The 21,532-nt window shown below is 38.1% G+C and overlaps 1 protein-coding gene across 2 annotated transcripts in view; it reads right to left on the reverse strand.

Annotated features, from left to right (window-relative positions):
* LOC115620673 (endoplasmic reticulum aminopeptidase 2) overlaps positions 1-21,532 on the reverse strand; it is a 30,319-nt gene that overhangs the window by 6,808 nt on the left and 1,979 nt on the right. Inside the window, exons 2-6 of one of the 2 annotated variants that reach the window (XM_030514036.1) lie at positions 17,242-17,722; positions 4,612-4,752; positions 1,462-1,650; positions 1,294-1,376; positions 1,020-1,228 (exon numbers count right to left, since the gene is read on the reverse strand). In XM_030514036.1, the coding sequence (XP_030369896.1) occupies positions 1,020-1,228; positions 1,294-1,376; positions 1,462-1,650; positions 4,612-4,752; positions 17,242-17,389 (770 nt within the window). In that variant the 5' untranslated portion in view covers positions 17,390-17,722. Of the gene's footprint in view, positions 1-1,019; positions 1,229-1,293; positions 1,377-1,461; positions 1,651-4,611; positions 4,753-17,241; positions 17,723-21,532 lie in introns of those variants that run through there. The other variant, XM_030514035.1, reaches the window with a different exon arrangement.

Here is a 21,532-nt window from a genome sequence, read left to right on the forward strand (position 1 = left end):
GTTAATACTTATATATTGTTATTGAATAAATCGACAGATCCACTTGTTGATTTAAATAAATAAATAAATATAAATAATATTCTAGCTAAGGATTAAGCTTTGAGCAGATACACAAATAATTTGCATACATAATGTTAAGCTTTTTCAAATATGGGTTGTAAAGTGAATTCTAAAGTGTGATTTTAAACAACATTATGTGTACAAGTAAAATTATTATTTGTTTTTAATTGAGGTATCATTGAATCGCGATATATCACGAATTATATGCCTGAATCAACTTAAGTTAAGTTGGCTGTATTTTGTGTCTTTTGTTCAACTTATAAAGATCTCTTCAATTTTAAAACAATTTAAAAAATGTTGTTGAATATTTGAGGAAAGATTGAACTCAATCGAATGTCATTTTTTAATTGAATTTTAAGAAATACTCAGAGGTCAACAGAATAATTAAATTAAGTATAGGAATTAATATAGGCCAATGAGTTATTTTTATTGTTTCAAGCTAGGTAGTCGTTGTTGATATAGAAAGATAGGGTAGATAAATAAATAAATTATGCGGCGTTTCAATGTAGCTATGAAACTATGTATTAACAGAAAAATGCTATCAGTCTAAAGCAAATGCACATTTGTTACAAGTGTACATATATATTTAGTCTATGTACTTATTAGTGAATATATACATATAGTTAAATATAGAGGATCAGGTAGGTATAGGCAACCCTATGTGGGGAAAAAAAAGTTAAGTCTAAGTTTATGAATAGAGGAAAGACCAAAAAAATGGATCTCATTTACTTCTTTCCACTTTTTTTTGATTGTTCAGAAATGAATGCGACCATCGAGTGGACTTTAAATTAACGCTTACGTATCCCAGGACATTCTGAATTTAGCTAACAACGGTTTCGTAAACCACACTATCTTATAGCTTCCTTAATATCCTCAAGCAAAATACATTTAGCAATCGGGCTTGAAAACTAAAGCAACTTGTTAAATATTGCATTGAAAAATGAGTTTTTTTTACTCACCGTTCCAGTCCATTGGAGCTCTCGTACTGGTCTACATAGAAACCTTCCGGTTCGGGGCTCAGCTTGGAATACCAACGCAAGTTCAATGTATAATTGGACTTCTTCTTCAGTCTCTCCTTGACTTCAATGTACAATTGTTGGCGTGGCGGAAACTCCAGCACCTTAACAATCTTTAGCGCATAGCCCTTTGGCCCGCTCGTCACAATGGCCTGTCCATGAAATGTCAGAGAGCATTATTAAAGACTAATTGGCTTCATTTGCACGCCCAACTCACCTTCTCCGTCACGTTGAGGTCCTGTATGTGCAGCACAATAAAATTTGTTTCCTTCTCCACGAACAGATCGATGGTTACTTGACCTTTTTCGATGCAAAAGAAGAATAAATTGCATTATACGCAAGTAATTTGCATAGCCTTCACATCCAGGATGGATGGACTACTCACCTTTCACGTCGAGCGTCGTCAGGTTGGGGTGTATGGTCACCATATAGCGCATCGGACGTGCACTTGTGGGCAGAGTTTTCTCGAGCCAGGGGAAGGGCTCCCCGTTTGTTGCAATCGGATTGAATGGCTGTGTGTTGTTCTCTTCATCCGTTTCATAGCCAGACGTCGTTTTAGCCGCACACGAACAGTCTGAAAAAGTCATACACACACACAAACGGTACGATGAGCCATGTGGCTTAGAGTTGCATTTGGGTTTGGAGCTGGCCGCTTAAAGCAACCGCCTTTTACACGACTAACAACCAAAAAAAAAAGAAGAAAAATAATAAAAACACTGCATAGAAAAATTGGGGTTAAAAAAGAAATAGGGAAATACACACTGGTGGATGTTTTAGCATGTCTAGCTGGTTAAAACAAATAAAAAATTTCAAACAAAAAAAAACAAACAACTTCAGGGACAAGCTTGGGGGTTACAACTGGCTAGGGGATAATGACAGCTATAATCGTATCTGTGGATGTGTCATGACTGATGATCTACTAAAATGTGATGCCAAAGAGCTGCAAAATGCTCTGGGATTGTTGATTTCTAATTAACATTGATGGCTTTCCTCTTTCAAAGAATAACTTAGTTCTATTTAAAATATCAGGGTTAGTTTAAAATTTTTTGAAGAGCGCTCGCTTTAAACTGCGTGATCTGATAAAAATATATTAAGGGAATTCAAAATAAGAGCAAATATTCAAGACTAGCGGATCCGACAATGAGATATCCTGTACTATTTTCTAATATATTGGCAATAGGTTATAGAAATCGGATTACATTGCAAGCAACCAAATTGAATAATCTGAAAATTTGTACTCTCTGAGTAGAGATATCTGAAATTTATAATAAAGTTGATAAGCCAAGACATTGCAGTTATGGTGTTTCTAGCTCTTAAATTCTCTTTTGGGTACAGGATATCAAACGGTCGATGGGGTTTATGCGTTTTGTTTTTGCGGAGGATTTTAGTTTTTGTTTTATCGTAATTCGATTCAGTTTTATCAAAACTTATCAAAATATGCACTAAGAAAGAAATATTGAACAAACATATGATGACAACAACATGCGGACATGTTTCTTAATATATTTATGTAAATAGAGTACATTATTAGTTACCGGTAAAGAGTTTTGGGCTTGAAAATTTGTTACTCACATTTTTACCAATCAAACAAGCATTTAAGAGAAATTTTCATATATATAACATTGTTTATACGAAAAAAATGAAACAACAATATAAAAAAACGATAAAAATATATAGCTTCATATTATATATTTAGCATATAGAGGTGTATCTGTATGTATATAGAAAAAATGTGTGGCGTTCATTATACAACAATTTTATTTTCGTTTTGAGCGTAGGTAGCATTGTTGGAAAAGCGTGGAAACATATAGCTAATCCCCAAAGTCGTTTACTTGTTCGATAGCCGCCATGGTCACGTTTTAAAGCCAATAAAATTGTAGAAAACATAGCTGCCACATATAGTACAAAGTGCATTTTCCACACAAACACCCACCCACTTGCAGAATCAAGCTTGAGGCGCAAATGTCAATATCAGCAGCAAGGGTAAACAAAAAGTAAACGCGCAAATACACACAACACACACAACATGCACACAGAGTTGTGTGTGTACATGTATGTGTAATAGCTGCATTTGCGTCTGGCCTAATACAATTAGCCTTCAATGCATTTAGCCCTATTAAGTATGCAATGGAAGCTTTATGTTTGCACTTTACATAAAATTTGCAATGAAACGAGGCCCGACCCCGACCCCGAACTGAGCTGCTTTGCGTGTGTGTGTGCGTGTGTGTGTGTGTGTGTGTGTGTGCATCAAAGTAAAGCAACTGTTACGTGGGTGTTCAAATGCCAGGTCTTACGTCAAGCTCTGAATGCGAGGTGTACTCGTAGGAAGTGAAGCAGGAGTTGGGGATGCTCGCATCTACCCATATTCATTAGGTGTAATGGCATAGCTGTGGTTTCCTTTAATATTGTTAAAAGCATGTTGTAACTTGCATACTCTCGGCAGAACGTAAATATGTGCATATATAGTATATATGTATGTAGAACGTGAGTGTAACTGTGTCCATTAATCAGCGAAACCCGATATGTTTGACGTGCCTTGAAGCTGTGAAGGAATGTGTTTGTTTGTTTGTTTGAATACCCGCCTCCCAGCTATCTGGCACAATCGAATATGTGTGTTCTATTGACAAACACATAAATATTATTATAAGCCAGCTGCTTGTTATGCTTGTTATTGATTCACTAATTGCCTTACAGCCTTTATGAAAGGACCTGAAAGTGAATTAGTCTGGGCCAATCATTTTAATTTCAATTCAAAGCTAAATTTATAGTTTAACTTGAATTGCTGCAGAAATTAATTTTAAGTGGCAAAAATGTTGTAGTTTGTAAATGTTTCTTTTAAAACGATATTTCAACACAATTCTAGTCTGTCTGAAAAATTCACAACTACAAATTTATTAGACTCAATAAATTGAAGCAATAATTGTTTTCAAATAAAATACATACTATGTACATACAAATATTTGAATTAATAATTATTTATTGAAGCTCTTGTCAATTTCTTTCTTTGTTTACAATCTACAAGTAAGTAAGATTTTATCCAACCACGTGCTTCTTTTATATGTGATGTATATTTTTCTTTAAAAAACAGTTTTAACTACTTAAATATTTTCAATATCATGTTAAGACAATAAATAATTATTAAATTGACCAAGTTGTGTGGAACAGAAAATTCTCTCCCTTCTTTTCCGCTTTCCTTCTTTTTAGTTTAATTGGGGACTTGCGTAAGATTTTTATTTAGAACTTGTGGTCTCATTTTGTTAAAGTTGACAAATATTTCGATTCATCCTTACCGACCACCTATCAGAAACACAGCAGCATCGCATGTTTACATACATATACTATATATGCACATACAACATTAAAACTGAAACCTTTGAGACATACATACATACATACTCGTATGTATACTAGCATCCCTATAGAACCCCATCAAATACTGTTTGTTATTCTTGTGTTGTGGAGCCATTGATGGCTCCAAAGAAAAAAGTAAACGATAAACTGCAACCGAAATGTAAATATGTACAGAGCAACCTACCATTTTGCGGTCCAGCGTAGGCAATGATAATCGCCGTCAGGAGCAGGGATCCCAGTACGATGCCGGCGACGAGGAGGGCGCGACGTTGCGAGCAGACGGCAACACCGGTGCGGGTCTGGCGGCCGCCACTCGATTCCCCACCTGTTTGGGTAGAATGGTAAATGTAATTAAAAAACGGCGGCACATAAAGGAAAGAGGCAAGAAAAAAAACAGGAGGGAATATTAAATTTAATATTTGAACACTGATTGTTTGCTTTGTCGCATATATGAGAAATATTCACTATAGAGGCAGATTATTATATATATGTGTGTGTGTGTATGTGTGAATGTACGCCTCCTTTAATTATTACCTGATAGAAATGCACAATCATCTAGATCCGGATCATTTGTCATCTCGATGCGCTCGCGACGCCAAATTTTCGAACCTCTCCGACCACCGCCAACGACCGAAATCTTAACGGGGCCGATCTCTCTTTGTCTTCCGGCCAATACGTACGATAATTTGCGTTGCTATAACGCCGCGTGGTCAAGCGAGATGACGACGTTGTATATTTGCCCTCGGGCAGCGCCAATGTGTGATTTTTATTTGGAACACGTGCACGTTTCAATAATTGCTGTCTAAATCACTAGCTTTATATGCAACGAAATCAAAGTCTATTGCGGCACTTGAACCCTTTCAGAGCTACGTGAGCATCATTTTGTATGCAATAGATTGAGATGAGCAGGGAACAGACTGAGTCTCGAGTAGCCAAAACAAAAAAAAAAACAGAAACATAATGTGAAACAGGCAAAGCAACCAACGCCCTCACCCGTGAGCAAATTTTCCAGAGCATATTTAGCTACCACCACCTGACAATTTGTTAAGCTGCAGAACAATTTTTTTCAGGCAAATAGAAAATTGTGGGCAAACAAAGTTTAGCCTGTCGACGTTGTTGTCATGCTGATAATCTCCTGCTCATAATTTATGCAGTCATCCCCAAAATATTTTCCACTTTCTTTTTAGCGCCCTCTTCCCATGCTTTCTGTGTGCAATTGCCGGCATCGAGAACACGCAGAGCTCTTCAATTTTGTTTTTGGGTTTCGTGCCAAGCCAGACATTCGACCATCTCCCATTTTACGCTGTACTTCCGGTCGGCGCGACGTCTCTGTCTCTGTCTCGGTCTATGTTTGTGTTTGTATTTGTGTGCGCGTCTGAGAGCCAAGCCCGGCTAGTCAGCCGACTATTTGGCTGTCTGCAGCCGGCATCGCACTTTTACATTTTCTCGCAATTTCAATGTCGCATTGAATTAGTGAAAAGCGCTTTCAACGCGTTTCCACGCCAAAAAACCAACCCCCAAAAAGCGGCTTCTTTGTTGCCATAACTATGTACATACATATATAATAATAATTTGTGTGTGTGTGTGTGCCGGCATCTGTCTGTGTGTTTGTTTCTCTGTCTGCCTTTGAACAGCACTTGATGTTGTTGAAGTTGCATTTGAGCATCATCACGAGTTTTATTTGCGGTTATGTTTTGCGAGCGGCTGTTTTCAAGTATTTTATTTAATTTTCTTTTCATTTAAGTTCAATTCAAGATTTAAAATATTAATTAATAAAATGAATGTTTAGCAGTTTCCTTGAAAAGTGAACGCAGCATGCAGGCGCACATAAGTATGCTATATATTTTTATTAGGAAATGACGCATTCCCCTTTCTATTGTCTCACGCATTTTGTTGTTTAGCTTGCGTGCTTTAATAAGAATTCCTTTCAAGCACACACACCTCAGTTACTGTCAATGTCAACAAATGTAGTTTATTTATTGTTGCAACATGTGCGTGTGTGTGCGTGACTGTCATGAGTAAAATATTTGCATTGTGTATAGAAATAGTCCAACACCTGCCCGCACCACCTGTCACGAACACGCGACACACTACTGATATTAATATTAGAATTGTCATTGTTTTTAACATTTGTTTACATTTTCATATAGTATTTTTCATTGTCGTCATTCTCGCCTGAATGTGAATGCAAAAACCTGAAGAGCCTGCACAGAAGTCAAAACTTAACAAAGCAAGTGGTGAAAATGATAGAGAGAGAGACGACGACGACGAGAGAGAGTGAGAGTGAGTGTGCATATGAGAGCCAAATGAAAATAAAGTTCTGCTTCTCTCAGCCTGCTTCTCTCACTCTCTCACCGCATGGCTCGTGCGGTGCTTGCTCTCGCATTGGAATTTATGTTTTGAAAATGAAATGTCAAAACGCAAAGCTCAACAGCGCGCATTTCCTCAGATGTGTCGCTCTATGTCTCTGTATGTGTGAAAGCGCCAGAGTATAAGTGAATTTCCTGTTTTGTCTTGCTGTTGATTATTGCGGCGTTTTCTTTCACAGTGTGTGCGCGCCCGTATATGCCGTTTCAATGCGCGTATATATGTCAATAGTGCGCTTTCCAGTCCTTTTACAGTGATTTTTTTCAGCTGCTGCCTGCCACTTCTATTGCTACACTGCTTGACTTTTTTCAGCTGCTCCCTTTTTGCCACTTGACTGAATTATAAATGTTGGTATGTACATACTTATGTGTGTGTGTGTGTGTGTGTGCGTGCATGTGTTTGTGTGTGTTTGAATTTCATGCATTTGTCGGATATTTTTGTATGGCGCTAACTAATTAATTTCGCCCTTTCATTTTTGCTGGCACCCATGTAACGGGTTATTATTGTTGCTTGGTTGCGGCCACTGCCTGTCTAAAAGGTCACAATACCAACAACTAATAAAGCAGTAAAAGCCGCGGTCGTTAAGCCAAAGCTATAACATTTATGGCTATTATTTGAGGCATTAAAACATATTTGGCATGCAATTCAATTGCTATAAATGTGTTTTGTTACACTGTGCCGCGACTTTATTGTGTTGGTTGCTTCACGTCCACATTGTGTTCAATATAAAATCTGAATGGCTTCTATTGGAGACATTCAGGCATATTTTAAATGAATTATTAACATATCTATATTGCATTTGGTCACACTGTGCCGGCTGTTATGGCTGTTCCACTTGCACATTGCTTTTGTTTTAATAAGAAATTCATAAAATGTTGTTGTTTTGTATACCTTTGCACAACTTTTAAATTATAATAAATGCCTTAATTTATGTTTCTGGTGTTCAAATCGCGAATCAAATACGGCCGAGTTAAAGGTGTCTCTATGTGTGTGTGTCGCGTGTGCTTGTGTGTATGTATTGAAAGCGCTTTTTAACGCACGAACGAAGTGGAAAAGTTGTGTGTGTCTGTAGTTGCTGCTTTTAACTATTGTTTGCATTTCCCATTTGCCGCTGATATTAATTGATTGAATTACTTTTATTCTTCTTTTTTTTTTGATTTCCTTCGCTATAGACAGCACACGAAACACGGACGAGCACGCGACGGCATGGAGAAGGGGAATAAAAGTGTTTGTGTGTGTGTGTGTGCGCTATAATGTATGTGTGTTTGCATGTATGTGCGTGTGTGTAAAACTTTTTTTTTTGTCAACACTGAGATTCGGCTGCGTTTCTTGAACTACAAATTTGGCAACGCGCTGTGTGTTGCGTTTGATTGCGCTTACATTTTCCAACTGGATGCTGTTCGCAACATTTCGGGAGTGAAAAATGGCAAAACAGCAACCCTCTTGGTGGCAACAACAAAAATAGTAACGACGCTCGCACAGGCGCAACGCCGTGAGCTTTTCTTCTCTTGCTCTCAATCGCTCTCACCTGCTGAGCGAGTGCGTGAGCATGTGTGCGTGTGTGTGGGTGTGTGTGTGTGTGTGTGTTTTGAATGCGAAAATGAAAATGAAATTTCGTGGCCCAACTTATGTTCTACAACTACACTGGCACGCGTGTAGTGTGTTGCTAGGCAACATAAACGCATAAATGAGAAGTTGTTGTTATTGTTGCTGTTGTTGCCACTGCTGTTGTTGCTTTTACTGTTGTAACTGCAACCCTTAAGCACCCACTGCGCCCACAAGGCAAACCCCAATGCAGCAGCGACCACCAGCCAGCCAGCCAGCCAGCCAGTCAGTCAGTTAGTTGTTCTGTCAAAAGTAAAGTGCTATACATTCACTCTTTGTTTGTGTGTGTGTGTGTGCGTGTGTGTTCAACCTTTAGACTACTACTATCATTAGAAATCGCGCTGATTATTTAAGGGATGCTGTTGCTGGCACAGCACTTCATTTCAGCATTTCAACATTTCGCTCGATTTTCTTTTTTATGTTTTGGTCTATTTCTCGTCCGACAGACAAGGGAATCCCACATAAAATTTACGAGCATACAAACACACCCACCACCCATCACACACACACACTCCAACCTTTCCGCTTGGGGTGTTAGAAAAGCCATGATCCGTTGGCGCGCATTTTTTAAGTGTATTATAACATGCTTTCAGGCCTCTTTAAATAATATGCCATGCTATGGAGCAACATAACAAACCCGGCAGAGCAATTACAAATAACAACAACAACAACAAAAGCAACAGCTAGAACTTCGTGTGCGTGATAAAGTTTTGAAGCAGACTGTAATTAGGTTTGACAGTGCGAAAGTTTAATAATACAAGCCCTGGAAAAAATGAAGCACAATTGCAGTTTTCTTTTGTTCTAAGTACTGCAAAGTTTTGTCCAAACAAAATTTGAAAGTTTTCATAAAACTGATGAAAAGAAAAAGTTTCAGCTTAACCCTGTTGTAACGAACGATTTATCAGTAAGTTAAAGCACTAAAGCTTGGGTCGATAAAAAATGCAACTTTTCAACTTTGGCATTAAAACAAACATACAGTAGATATTGTATAGCAGCAACTAGGTATAAGGTTTATTTAGATTTAGTCTGCAGCTGGACTAGAGTTATAAAATCATGCGTTTATTAATCAACAATTGTGTGATATTTCGAAATTAGAGCTTCAATTCGCTGGGTCAAGCATAGTGAAATTCGTTGGTTTCTGATTAAATATTATTATTTTTTGATATTATAAGGTACTAGCTGGGTCTAGTCTAACAAAACTCGTTGGTTTTCTAATCGAATATTTTGTTTGTATATTTGTATATGCATGTAGATAAACCCAGAATATATTGCAACAGAAACATATTTCGTCCATCACTTGTCAGCTCGAGTTGACTAAACTAATTCAATTTATCAAAAGATATAACTCATTATTGAAAGTTGTTCCACTTTCTTTAAAAATAGACCACCTACAATACGAGTGCTGATGTAGCAATTTGTTTTAAAGGCTTTAAAGCATATCCCCACAGACAGACAGACAGACACAGGCACACCTACATGCATGATTCAGCTTCACACAAGTGGCATTATTGTTGACCGGTCTGTCCTTATACATGCCGCATTGCCGCATAACATTTCCTGCTCCTGAAAAGTGCCGCCGGCCGCCCAGGCCAAAGGTTTTGTTAGCTTTGGCTGAGGGCTTAGGTCTGAGCCATACAGCATGTGGAAAAGTTGAGGCAAATTGAATTGGGAAATGGCCACAAGGCATTTTTCGAATACTCGTACACACAGTCGCACTTTTATTTCCCATTTTCATTTAATTCTCGTTTTTTATTTTCTGCCATTACTGTCGTTCATTACAATTCGCAATGTTCGGTTCGGGTTGGGTCGCTTTCTTTCTTTCATTGTGGGCCCCTATACATCATTCATTTGAGCCTCAAAGCCAGTTTGCTTGCTTGCTTGCCTACGAGTGTGTGTGGGTTATTTAACGCAATGCGTGGGCGGGCAGCCACGAGGAGAAGGGTATCAACGGCAGTGGTTGAGTATTTGCTGTCGCATGCAAATTTACACAAACGACGTCTCTTGTGGCATCGACTATGCATATGGTTGGTATTTAGCATGCCACCCAAGAGCCGCCCACCAATCGAGCACCCATCCAGTGGGCCTTCAATCGAATTGTTCTACGCACCCCTTGCCAAATGCTTAAACTTATTGTACATGACCACAAGTGTGTGTTGTTGCTGCTGTGCCTTGGTATGTATTTTTTTTTTTTTTTTGTTTTGTTTTTGGGAGACCTCGGCCCTAGGGTGTTGCGTTGATCGAAATGTGGTGGTAAAATAATAGACGTTTATGAAACAATCGATAAAATTAAGCTGCAAAGCATGCTGCGGCTTGTCCTCTCATTTAGCCCGGCATTGTCGTTAAAATATGTCGACAATTTTGGTAATTTGTGTGCCTGTATGAGTTTGTGTATGTGTATATGGGTGTGCTTACACTTGTCCTTTAACGTCGTCATTGCACGAATTGGGTTTGAGGATTACGATTTTATTATTTTCAATTGCTGTGTAATTTCGGTTACTTATACAAATGGTTTTGTCGCAATTAAGTATCAAGTTGTCGAACTGGCTTGTTTTGTCAACAATTAACAACCAAATCAAATGCATGTATTTCATTTATTGAAGTAGTTGCTATGATGCTGCATTATGTTTATTTATATTATGGTTATTGCGACATCAAGAGCCAAAAGTGTCAAAAGTTAAGAGCAAATTGAAGGAGGTTGCTCTGACAATGGAATTTGAAGATGGTTATGAAGAAGGGAACTGGTCTAATCACATAACTAATTAGCCAGCTTAAGCAATAAGGATTGTCACAAGAAGAACTTGGTTAATTGCAGAAAAATTATCTCTGTGGTTGTTTTCTGAAATACGTACACTATTATCATATATTTGGCGAAGGACTAACTCTAACTTATAGTCTACAGATCACCACACTGGCAGCCAAGTGCTGCCTTTCTGTATCCTTACAGCACTCTGTAATGATTGCCAGGGCGGCGTCACAACGTATCATAATAAGAACTGGGCTTGATTTACTTTTCTTGTATGGCTATAGAGACAATGAGATTGCCGTGGTCCCATTGGAAGAAAATAACGAAAAATGTCTAAACCTTGACTAAGACTGTATAACAGAAATAAATCAAACACCTCAGAGTTCTCATTCTGCTTGCAAATATGTTTGTTAATGATATGAAGCGTCTAGAGTTCATCGGCTGCTTTCAAAAGATTCATCAACATTTATGCAACTGTAATCAATTCTCTATTTGGTGGATTATTATTCAATTATTACAATTTTATTACTCCTAATGCGAATGTGTCTTAAATAATAAAATACCAATTCATTCCCATTAGTATATGCCCACAAAACCAGAAAATGCACGCATATTCTATTTATTCAATCTGCAATTAAAATAAATTCAAACTATTGATTTTTTCCACCATTCCTGGTGGGAATACAAATGCCGACAATGCTCGCATAATTATGTTTACAACAACAATTTTGCAAAAAGCTGTTACATGCACAACAGCACAACTTAATTGAAGTCATTGTTTAACTTTTATTAAAATAAATATCTAACTCCTGCCTTAATAGACACAATGTTCAAATTTAATGTCACATAAAAAATGTATTTTTTGATTTAATTGCAAGATATCGCTTATGTTTTTCAATTTTTAATTAAATGCAGTTTTAAATATTGTCCTTTTATGTTCATTCTGCTTTTTTGCTGAAGACTTTATATTTCAACTATTTTGCATCTCTATATTTTCAAATATTTACCCTATGCTGGTTTTAATTGTAATCTGAAACAGTACATACAACTCCTATTACAAAGTTACAAGCTCATACCTAAAATCTCTAATAGACCATAAAAACAGCTTGAAACTTTATTAACTGCAAGTGGTGGTATCGCACTTTGGAATCGCATGATGTTTAATGAATTAATTAATTGCTAGACCGTGTTGAAGTGCTTATTGAAAACTTGCTGATGAATTGAGCAACAACAAAATAGAAATAAGGGAAGCGAGCAAAGAAACCAGTTAAGTTCAAATGCATGGAAAACAGCAATGGGGAAATATGTAATACCACATGGTACCAGAGTGCAATTAATACGAATCGCTTGACAAGCACAAGCAAAAGTATAAATGCGAACTAATTGAGCAGAAATTTTGCTGAGCTCGACGAGGATGAAGTTGAGGGCATCCTGCATCGCTCCAGATGCATAATCCAGCAATATTAGACTGGCTGCAGTAACAACAGCAGCATGACCAAAGTGGCAGTAATCCAAATGGGCCTGGGTCTGATTCAAGTGGCGCTGAAAAGTATGCTACAGTTTTCGCAACCACAATTGGGTTGCCTGCCTGCTGACTGCGCTCGTTCCTTTGTAATTTTCATTTCCATTTAATTGCTGCGTCAGTCACTCACACATATACACCAGCTCATACAGTCACACACTCACACACACGCAGGGGCATTGCATTGCATTGCCTTGGGCGCTCAAGTGCGCGCCTCAAAGTTGGCTTTGTAGCCGCATTTAATTGTGTTTCGCTTGCGCTATTTCGCAACAATTATTTGCGTTGGTCTCTGCTGTCGTTTTGACGCTTGCCATTTAAATTGAGCTGTGACGGCTGCTTTTCAATTGTATATGTATTTATTTCTCGGTTTCTTTTAGTCCCCTCGCCCAGTTTCCCGTTTCCTGCTTGAGTTACGTTTTGAAGTGCCATGCAAGCCTGACTGACCTAAAAACACATTTTCCGCCTTTACTTTCACTTTGTTGATGCATATGTATATTCTTAAACGTATATATGTATATATATATATATGTGTATACACACACTTATGTATATACAAACAAACAAACCAACAAAACTCTCTGGCCCACTTCAGCAATGGCAACAGCAACAGCAAAAGTGACGAGGCAGCCCTACAGTGTCTACATTGTTTCTTCTAGCCCTATTTTTTCACAGAACGGGATGCAGGATTTCTTTATTTAAGTCAAGCCGCCTCAAGTGTCTGCACATATAGTATGTATGTATGTGTTTTGCATGCGGCAAGTGCTCCATATATAAGTGTGTGTGTGTGCGTGTTGAGCCCATTGAAAACGCAATCAACGCATCCCGTAATTATCAACGTTGGCAGCTGTTGCTACTTCTTTTGCTGCCGCTGCCGCTGTTGCTGCTACTGCTCCTGCAACATCATCCGATGCACGTTGCAATCTGACAACTTTGCCGCGGCCGAGGCTCCTTGACAAATGTGCCCGGCCACGTGTAAGCTGCTCGCTTCCATAGCAGCGACACAAAAACACACACACACAACTTACAGGTAAACATGGGAGTTGTCCAAATTTATGAACTAGTTGAAAATCCATTTTTAAAATTTAGAGAAACTTTTAAGCAAAACGAAGTGGGTGGCTTTGTGGCTTTAAACAAAAATTTCTTTTAAAGCTTTAACCGAAACTTCTCAAATTTTGGTTCACCTAACTTAAAAAGTTTGTCATCTTTTTTAAATTGTTTAGACTTAGTATCAAAAGACCGTGTAGGTGTCTGTGTGTGTCTGTGAGGTGCGTCCAATAAAATTTAATGATATTAATTGTTAATTGTGGAGTCGAGGACAATCTGCTTCAGGTCTGTTTTACATTAATTTCAAAGTTCAATGTGCAATTTTCTTATGATTTCTATGATTATCTATGATTTCATTTTCCTTAAATAAGACTGCTGTACGAATGCCATTTTAAGGGCTTTAGAAGCCATGCTATTTTTAGATAATCTGCTTAAGGGAGTCTGCAGTTCTTAATGTCTATGGCTACGTTTAAAAATAGACTCCAGATATTTCGTTTACACATTTTTCGGGAGCTTATTAATGAAGCAGCTTTAAGAGATAGCATAACATCTGTAGGGAAGAAGCACACTTTCCTGTTTTAAACTGACTCTTTGAACTGGTTTGGACACAACATCGCGTGTTATGGAAGCATACATATACATATATACAAGTATGTAAATGCATATAGGCATCTGAATTTGACATGCACATGAGGTTGCGGTTCCGTCAAGTGGTTACTCCATTTCATGCATCCTTAATTGCGTGGGTGACAAGCACACGTCCTGTTCCCGTGACACTGATTTGGCATTGGCGCCTTTTGCGTTGCTTTGGCTTGCCTTGGGCTTGGCTCTGGAGGTTGCTTTTTATTCGCACTCATACGAGTGCATAGTCGTTTGTATGTGTAGGTGAGGGAATAAGCATGTTTCAAAAGCCTTCCACTCGGGTTTCTGGCGTGCACAAGTGAGAATGATTTCGTTTACAGATAATAAAAATATTGATAAAAAATGAAGGAGACTCAGTCTTAGTCTTACTCCGTTAAGGGGTTGCAAACCATTCCATATTTGCGTCTTTTAACCCGTTGGGCTCTTGTCGAAATTTTATTTAATACGTAATAATAAAGTAATAGCCCCAGGGGCCCAATTCATGCATACACATACACACGCAGGCGGATAAAAAAAACGAACGACAAATTGAAATGGCTGGCACGAATCTGACTGAGGAGGCCTTAATGCTCACTTTACAAAGACCGCTCGACTGCCTGACGGGCTCGTAGGTTGACTGACAGTTCGACTGTCAGGCAGTAAGTCTTGCTCCCTGACTGCTCCTTTGCCCTACTCCTGTCTGCCTGCCAGACACTGCGTCAGCAGTAAATAGTGAGCTGATGGCTACACTGAAAAAAAGCAGACCCTAAAATCTAGCTCAGAGATGCAGTATCCAAAGTAAAGGAAGGAATCAAAATGGCTACAAACTATCAGTACGCACATTTTGATGAGTAATTAATTGAAGTATTTTAGGTCATCAGTCTGTTTTGTTTGCCATTGATAAAATAAAGTGAAGTAAATTAAAGCTGAGTTGAACGCTGCATTTATTTTTGGAATTAATGAAATGTTGCTAATGATGAACAGTTAATCTAACATCATCGTTAACTATCGATTCGAATTAAGCAAAGCAATGGCCATGATCTTCTTTTGTGAATGTTCCAATGGGGGCCGAATACAGACACTTGAGTTATGCCAAGCGATGACAGCCATAAAATATAATTAGGAGTAAAATTAGGAGGTTTAGTGGACTTGGAAAGCCATTGAAATATCACATTACTTAGAAATTAAATGAAATACAAGCGAACAACAAATCTTTCAATCCTTCCGTATCTTCATTTACGCTTCACAGAGTCAGCAATCGTTTTGGATGGCGAATGGGAAAGGAGGATCCGGGACTAGCCTAGCTCTAGCTAATTTCAGTTGCAGCAATAAAGCAAACAACCGCTACAAATATTTCAAGAAAGAAAATCACAAACTTTTTGATTAAAATGCCAAATGCTTCAGTATCTATTATTTTCAGCTTTCAATTCAACTAATAATTAAGTTTAATAGCCTTTCAGCATCTTTAGATAATATTAGTTAAGTATACATATTATTAAATTAATGTACTTGTACGACATCAAATAATAATATTTAAATGAACTTCTTAGCTCATAGAAGTAAATTTTTCTGTACGTACATATATCTTTAAGGAAGAAGGTTGTTATTATCTTTGATTATGTAAATTAAATGAGAACACTTTTAAAATTATATCAATTCAATCAATTTATTGACTTCATCATCTTGTTTAAAAAATAAAACGTTTTCAAATAATAGATTTTCGTTGAGTATTTTGGTGACCTTCCTCATAGTTATTTTTATTGTTTGGCCGGCTCGAGGTCAGAGTAAGAAAAACCAATTTATTTAATTTTCTTTTCTTTTTCCGATATATTTCGGTTACGCCACGGTAACCGTCTTCAGGGCAACTACAAAACATATAACATAATTAACATATTAAAACTATAACACAAGAATTTTTAGATTTTCAATATCTTTATTTTCTATATATAGAGGTCCACATTGGCTTAGTTTCTTCCTCCACCAAATGCTTTCTATGATTTTGTAATTCGAATTAAATCAGTGTTAAATTTGTTAACTCTCTTGAAATCAAAATAACAAAACATTATTATAATTTGTGGAAGCAAAAAATTTAATATTCTGCCAGATTCCCAATTAAATGTTAAATTTTCATGTAATTTTGGTTTTGAGTGGAAACTTCGGGAAGGGATCCTGAAAACTCTGTATGCAACCCCATTTTTTTTCCAAGTGCAACGTCAAAGAAGCAACATGCTGGAAAATCGCTGCCAGGCAACGTCACAATAAAAAATAAGAAAAATAATATGCGAATTGCGCTGAAAATAAAAAAGAGGACCAAAGCAAAAGGCAGACGAGGACGGCGGCAAACCGCAAGCGTCTGACATTCATCATCATCACAATTATTTGCGGCTATGCTGGCCAGAGGGGCAGGACGCATGCATGAGCGCATATGCCTAACGGTTTCCTGCAGGAACAGGAGCAGAAGTAGCAGCGTCTGTCCGTTCACATTAACGCTTCGTGCATTTTTGTGCCTGTGCCTGTGCCTTTATCTTGTGCATTTTAATGCTTTTGTTTTGCATTTGGCGTAATTAAGAAAACAACTTGATGAATAAACTGCAGAAGGGAAGCTCCGGCGAGGATTCGGCAGCAAAGGGTGCCACACAACAAGCAACAAGGAAGTAGCACGAAGGACGAAGCAGGAGAACAGCATGCGTGAAGCGTCAAATTATGCACAAGTGCAATTATGCACTTTTCTGCACTTCGTTGGCAATGCAAGGAGCTCTCTTTAATCATATCAAGGGGGCGCGGGAGTTGGCGACTCCTTTGAGGCAATTACACACACACACACAGACACACACGCGCGCGTGGTATGTGTGCATTAAATTAAGTGTTGAATCTTTGTTGGTTGGTTTGGTTAGCTGGTTGGTTTAACTTACCAAATGTGACGCCATTTGTTTGTTTTTCCTTATCCTTTTCCTTCTCACTCTTTTCGCCTCCCAGCGGCTCCAGTTCGATGCCATCCGTTGTGGCCACCTTGTAGTCTCGTTTTGACATGTTGCCACAGCAGAAGCCACAACATAACATTTGACCAATTTTGCTGGCTAGTTTTTGGGATTTATTTTGGTATTAGGGGTATGTGGGAGTCGTGGCCCTTTTTCCTTCTTTTTGTTTCGTTCCTTTTTCCTCCTTTTTACAGTGGCCCCTTCTACAGTTCCTGTTGCTTCTCTTATTGCTGATTCAAAGATATGTGTATCCAAAAAGTTGCGTTGTAAAGTTGTTGTTGTTGTAAATGATACATATAGGAGTACATATATAATACTACGAGTCGGTGAGTAGAGTTGATTGTGTTTGCGTTCGTTTGTTTTATAAAATTGGTCCAGTAATGGGTGTTGTCCTTTTTGTTGTTGTTTATTCCGACTGCAAAAAGATAAACAGAAAAGATAGTTAGAGCGCTTTAAATGGCTTTTTAAATTGCATGGTGTTGTTATGTATACAATTGCTGTTAACTTTATATAGCAGATACTTTTTTTAATAAATATAGTTCATTGAAAACTCAACTCTATTCTTCAAATTCTCTTTAAGACAGCTGTAATCCTTGTTTTAAATTTAAGCACATAGTTTTAATGTCCCTAGGTATTCAAAAATTTATATGAAAAGCAGTAAGCTTGAGATAAATTAAAGGCGAGTGCAATAAAGGTCGTTTGAAATTTGTTGACAACTTTTCACTCAACAGCGAACGGACCAGGAGGCTGCTCAGGACCCATCGTCTGGACCACCCCTGGGACTAGCCGGATACTACAACTTCATCATAAATGAAATCAATTATTGTGAAGTTTATTTTACCAATTTAATGATTGTCCACGATGGACAGTTTTAAATAAAAACACTCTGCTAATAAAAAATAAAAAAAATAAACTTTTCACTCAAAACGGTTGGGGGATATTCTCTTAGGTGCTTGGTAGTATAACCTTTTGAAAATATGACAGTCGGGACATCTGACTGCTTCAATCATTACTCCACCTGAAAAACTTACATACTTGTATACTGATAGATCAATGCTTTTAAAGCTTAAGCTGATAAAGATTATCTGTTTGCGGTTTGTTAAATAAACAAGAAGACGCCGTTCTAAATAAACATCTTTTACTATGTATTGAAATATTCATCTGCTGAGAGATAAGTACAAAAGAAGAACTTCATTTGCACTAGCGTTGTTTCTACTCAAGACTCTATTATATAGGAAAAAAACGATGTATGGCTGATACTGCTGGCATTTCCTACCTATGCCAGCATAAAACTTTGAGTTCAGCAACAGTTTGTGTCGTTGCGCTTTTTAGGGACACTCATGCACACATTCCTCACACCATTTAAAAGCTACAGCACGTCTGTTGTCGCCTGTCGCTGATTGTTGATGTTGTTGCTGGAGTTGAAGCGGCTGCTGGGCCTGGTCCTGCTCCTGGCACTGGCAGTGGCACTTTGCCGGTGTCGTTGTTGGCGTTCGTTGCCTGTTATGTACATTGTTGAATGCAAACAAAACGAAACTTTAATAAAAGCACTTGCACTCACACTCGCATTCACACTCCTTGCCGACTCCTTCCTAGCGTGGGTGGAGCCCTACTTGGGAAACACTCCAAGAGCTTTGTGTGTGCAACCTGGCGCAAAAAGGAGCAAGCAACGCCAACAATGACAGTGTTGCATGTAGACGCTGTCGCCGAGAACGAAGTTACACTAAAAAGCATTCAATAGCTTTGGGGCACAAATGCGAATGCAAAGCAGACCCAGAAATGCCAGGCAGGGCAACAATAATTGAAACCACAAAGCACATAAGAATGGGGGTCTCCCACTCATCATATACCCGTATACTATGTACATGATGCAGCTGTTTGTCTAGTTTGTTGCACTTGCAGCAGTTGTGGGCGTGTCTGTGGCATGGGCAGCATGCCAAGAAAATATTGTAACAACAGTTCAATGCACGCGACACGTGAACCATTTCCCATTTCGCATTTACTTGTACAAAGTAACAAATCATTGACTAACTGGCTGACTGACTGCAACACTTAATGGTGACCCGTCTGCACCCAAACCGAGGCCCAAAACGCCAACCCATGAAGGGTTGTTGGTACAAACAAAAGATCTGCTGCGCCAATTGTTGCCTGTGAGTTGTAAAACAAGGTAATAAACCACTTTAGCCATTGCACCACAAATTCGCAAAAAAACACAAAACACAGAATAAAGGTAAAAGCAAACAAAAGCTAACAAGTCGGTACAAGATCGGGCAGAGACTCACTTTACATTGGAAGAACGAATGTATTCAGTAATTGTGGATACCTATAGGTAAGTCGAATAATTCGAATATTAGATAAAAAAAGGTCGTCGGTTCATTAAAAGGAAAGTGTACGATTATTATAATTTCTTACTATGATTTTTCACTTTAGTTAAAGTGAGTTTCAAGGACTGAATGTCTTTAGAGGCATCAGGTGGAGGATTTTAAAAGAAATACTTCCAAATACTTGTCAAAAAAACAGCTCCGATTAAAGTCAAGTGAGTACCAGATTTTTTATGATCTAAATGCGATTTATTTCAAGTTATGAAACACTACTAAACCTTAATTCAAAGCACTAATTTGAAGCGAATTGTCTTTTTTCAAGAAAAGTTCAAAATTAATAAGTAGATATGGCTGGTTTTTAACACATTTATCAATTTTAAAAGTACCGATTTCATAAGCAGCGTTCATCGAATTCAATCTGCAATATTAGTATGTATATTTCGATGTACAATACATATGTTTCATGTTTCTTATTTATTTATTTTTATGCATCTATATTTCTATCCCTTTATCAAGCTTTGCTTTTCTGACTTCTTTAGATTTTAACTACATATTCAGATAAGAGTGAGGATTTAGTTCTTGACAACGATAACAAGATTTATAAAATTTTTGGACAACTTTCGATTTATTACAAATTAATGTTTCAAAAAGTATTTAAAAATGTGATTGATGCTCTAGATAGAATGCAAATGCTGCAACATTATGTCTAATCTTTACAGAGGGATTTCCTGCTGAAACTGAATCTGATACAAAAAAGTATGTACATCGTTTAATAACAATTCACAAAAGCGAACAATTTCCAACTTTTGACTCATCTGACGTTTCTTTTCAGGATCATTGAAACATTTATTGATCTGAAACGATAGCCACAGAATCTTAATTGTTTTTGTTCTTCAAACAATTGGCGCTTTAAGGTAAAAGATATGTAAGGACCAAGTACAAAAGTATTTTAAAAGGCTTTTGTGCGTGTGCCATCGCCATTCGTATTGCTATCGCAAGGCTACAACGTGAATGGGATTAATGACAAAATGGCGTCAATTTTTGTTGTTGCTTTTTTTTGTCACAATCGCTTATGGCTTGTACGCTTTGTGGATGCGAAGGCCGACCGACCAACAGACAATGCAACTACAAATAGCCGCAAAACCAACAACTGCAACATGCAGCACATCCTGTATGTCTTCGTACGTGTGTGTGTGTGTAACAGTGTGTAAATAAATGGCTGTGAGTGTGTGTCTGTGTGTTTTTGCGCAAATTGTGGCCCAATGTGTCGTTTGTTACGTTATTTCCGGTCTGGCGCACGCTGCTTTAAAAATAGCAGCCATAAGCCTTGTCCTATCAGCCTAACCAGTTGACTACAAAAAAAAAATGCGAAAAAAGAAAACGTGAAAAATATGCTAATTAAAGTTTAAAGCATGTGCCATTGGAAAAAGCTTTTTAGGCAATAGCGTGTGGCTCGCATGCAGCACAAACTAATTTGAAGGTCGACCCAGTCGTATGTACCTATGTACGTATGCAATAGGTGTAGTTGTGTGTGTGTGTGTGTAGTTGGCCTTGCAGCCAACAAACATGCTACCACCCGCCAACTGCCAACCACCAACCACCCACTCCGCCACTAACCTTGATTGGTCGCAATCACATCAACAGATGTGCATATAAGTGACAGCAACAGACCATTTCACAAATCCCACATCATGAATGACTGCGCAGGCAGGTTGCACTCGAGGCACGTATCTAACTCCAATGGTCTTGGTAACACTAGCCGAGCCATTAACTTGGCCAAGTAGTCGACAGAAACGAACGCCACTAGGGGGCATTAGTTCAAGCTGCCGGCTCGTATTTGATTTGGGTTGGGTTTGGTTTAAGTTGCTTTCTGTTTGGTTTTTGGGCACGTTCAGATCAGGTCT

The sequence above is a fragment of the Scaptodrosophila lebanonensis genome, unplaced genomic scaffold (assembly GCF_003285725.1).
Source record: "Scaptodrosophila lebanonensis strain 11010-0011.00,11010-0021.00 unplaced genomic scaffold, SlebRS2 tig00000024-arrow-pilon, whole genome shotgun sequence".
NCBI lineage: Eukaryota > Metazoa > Arthropoda > Insecta > Diptera > Drosophilidae > Scaptodrosophila > Scaptodrosophila lebanonensis.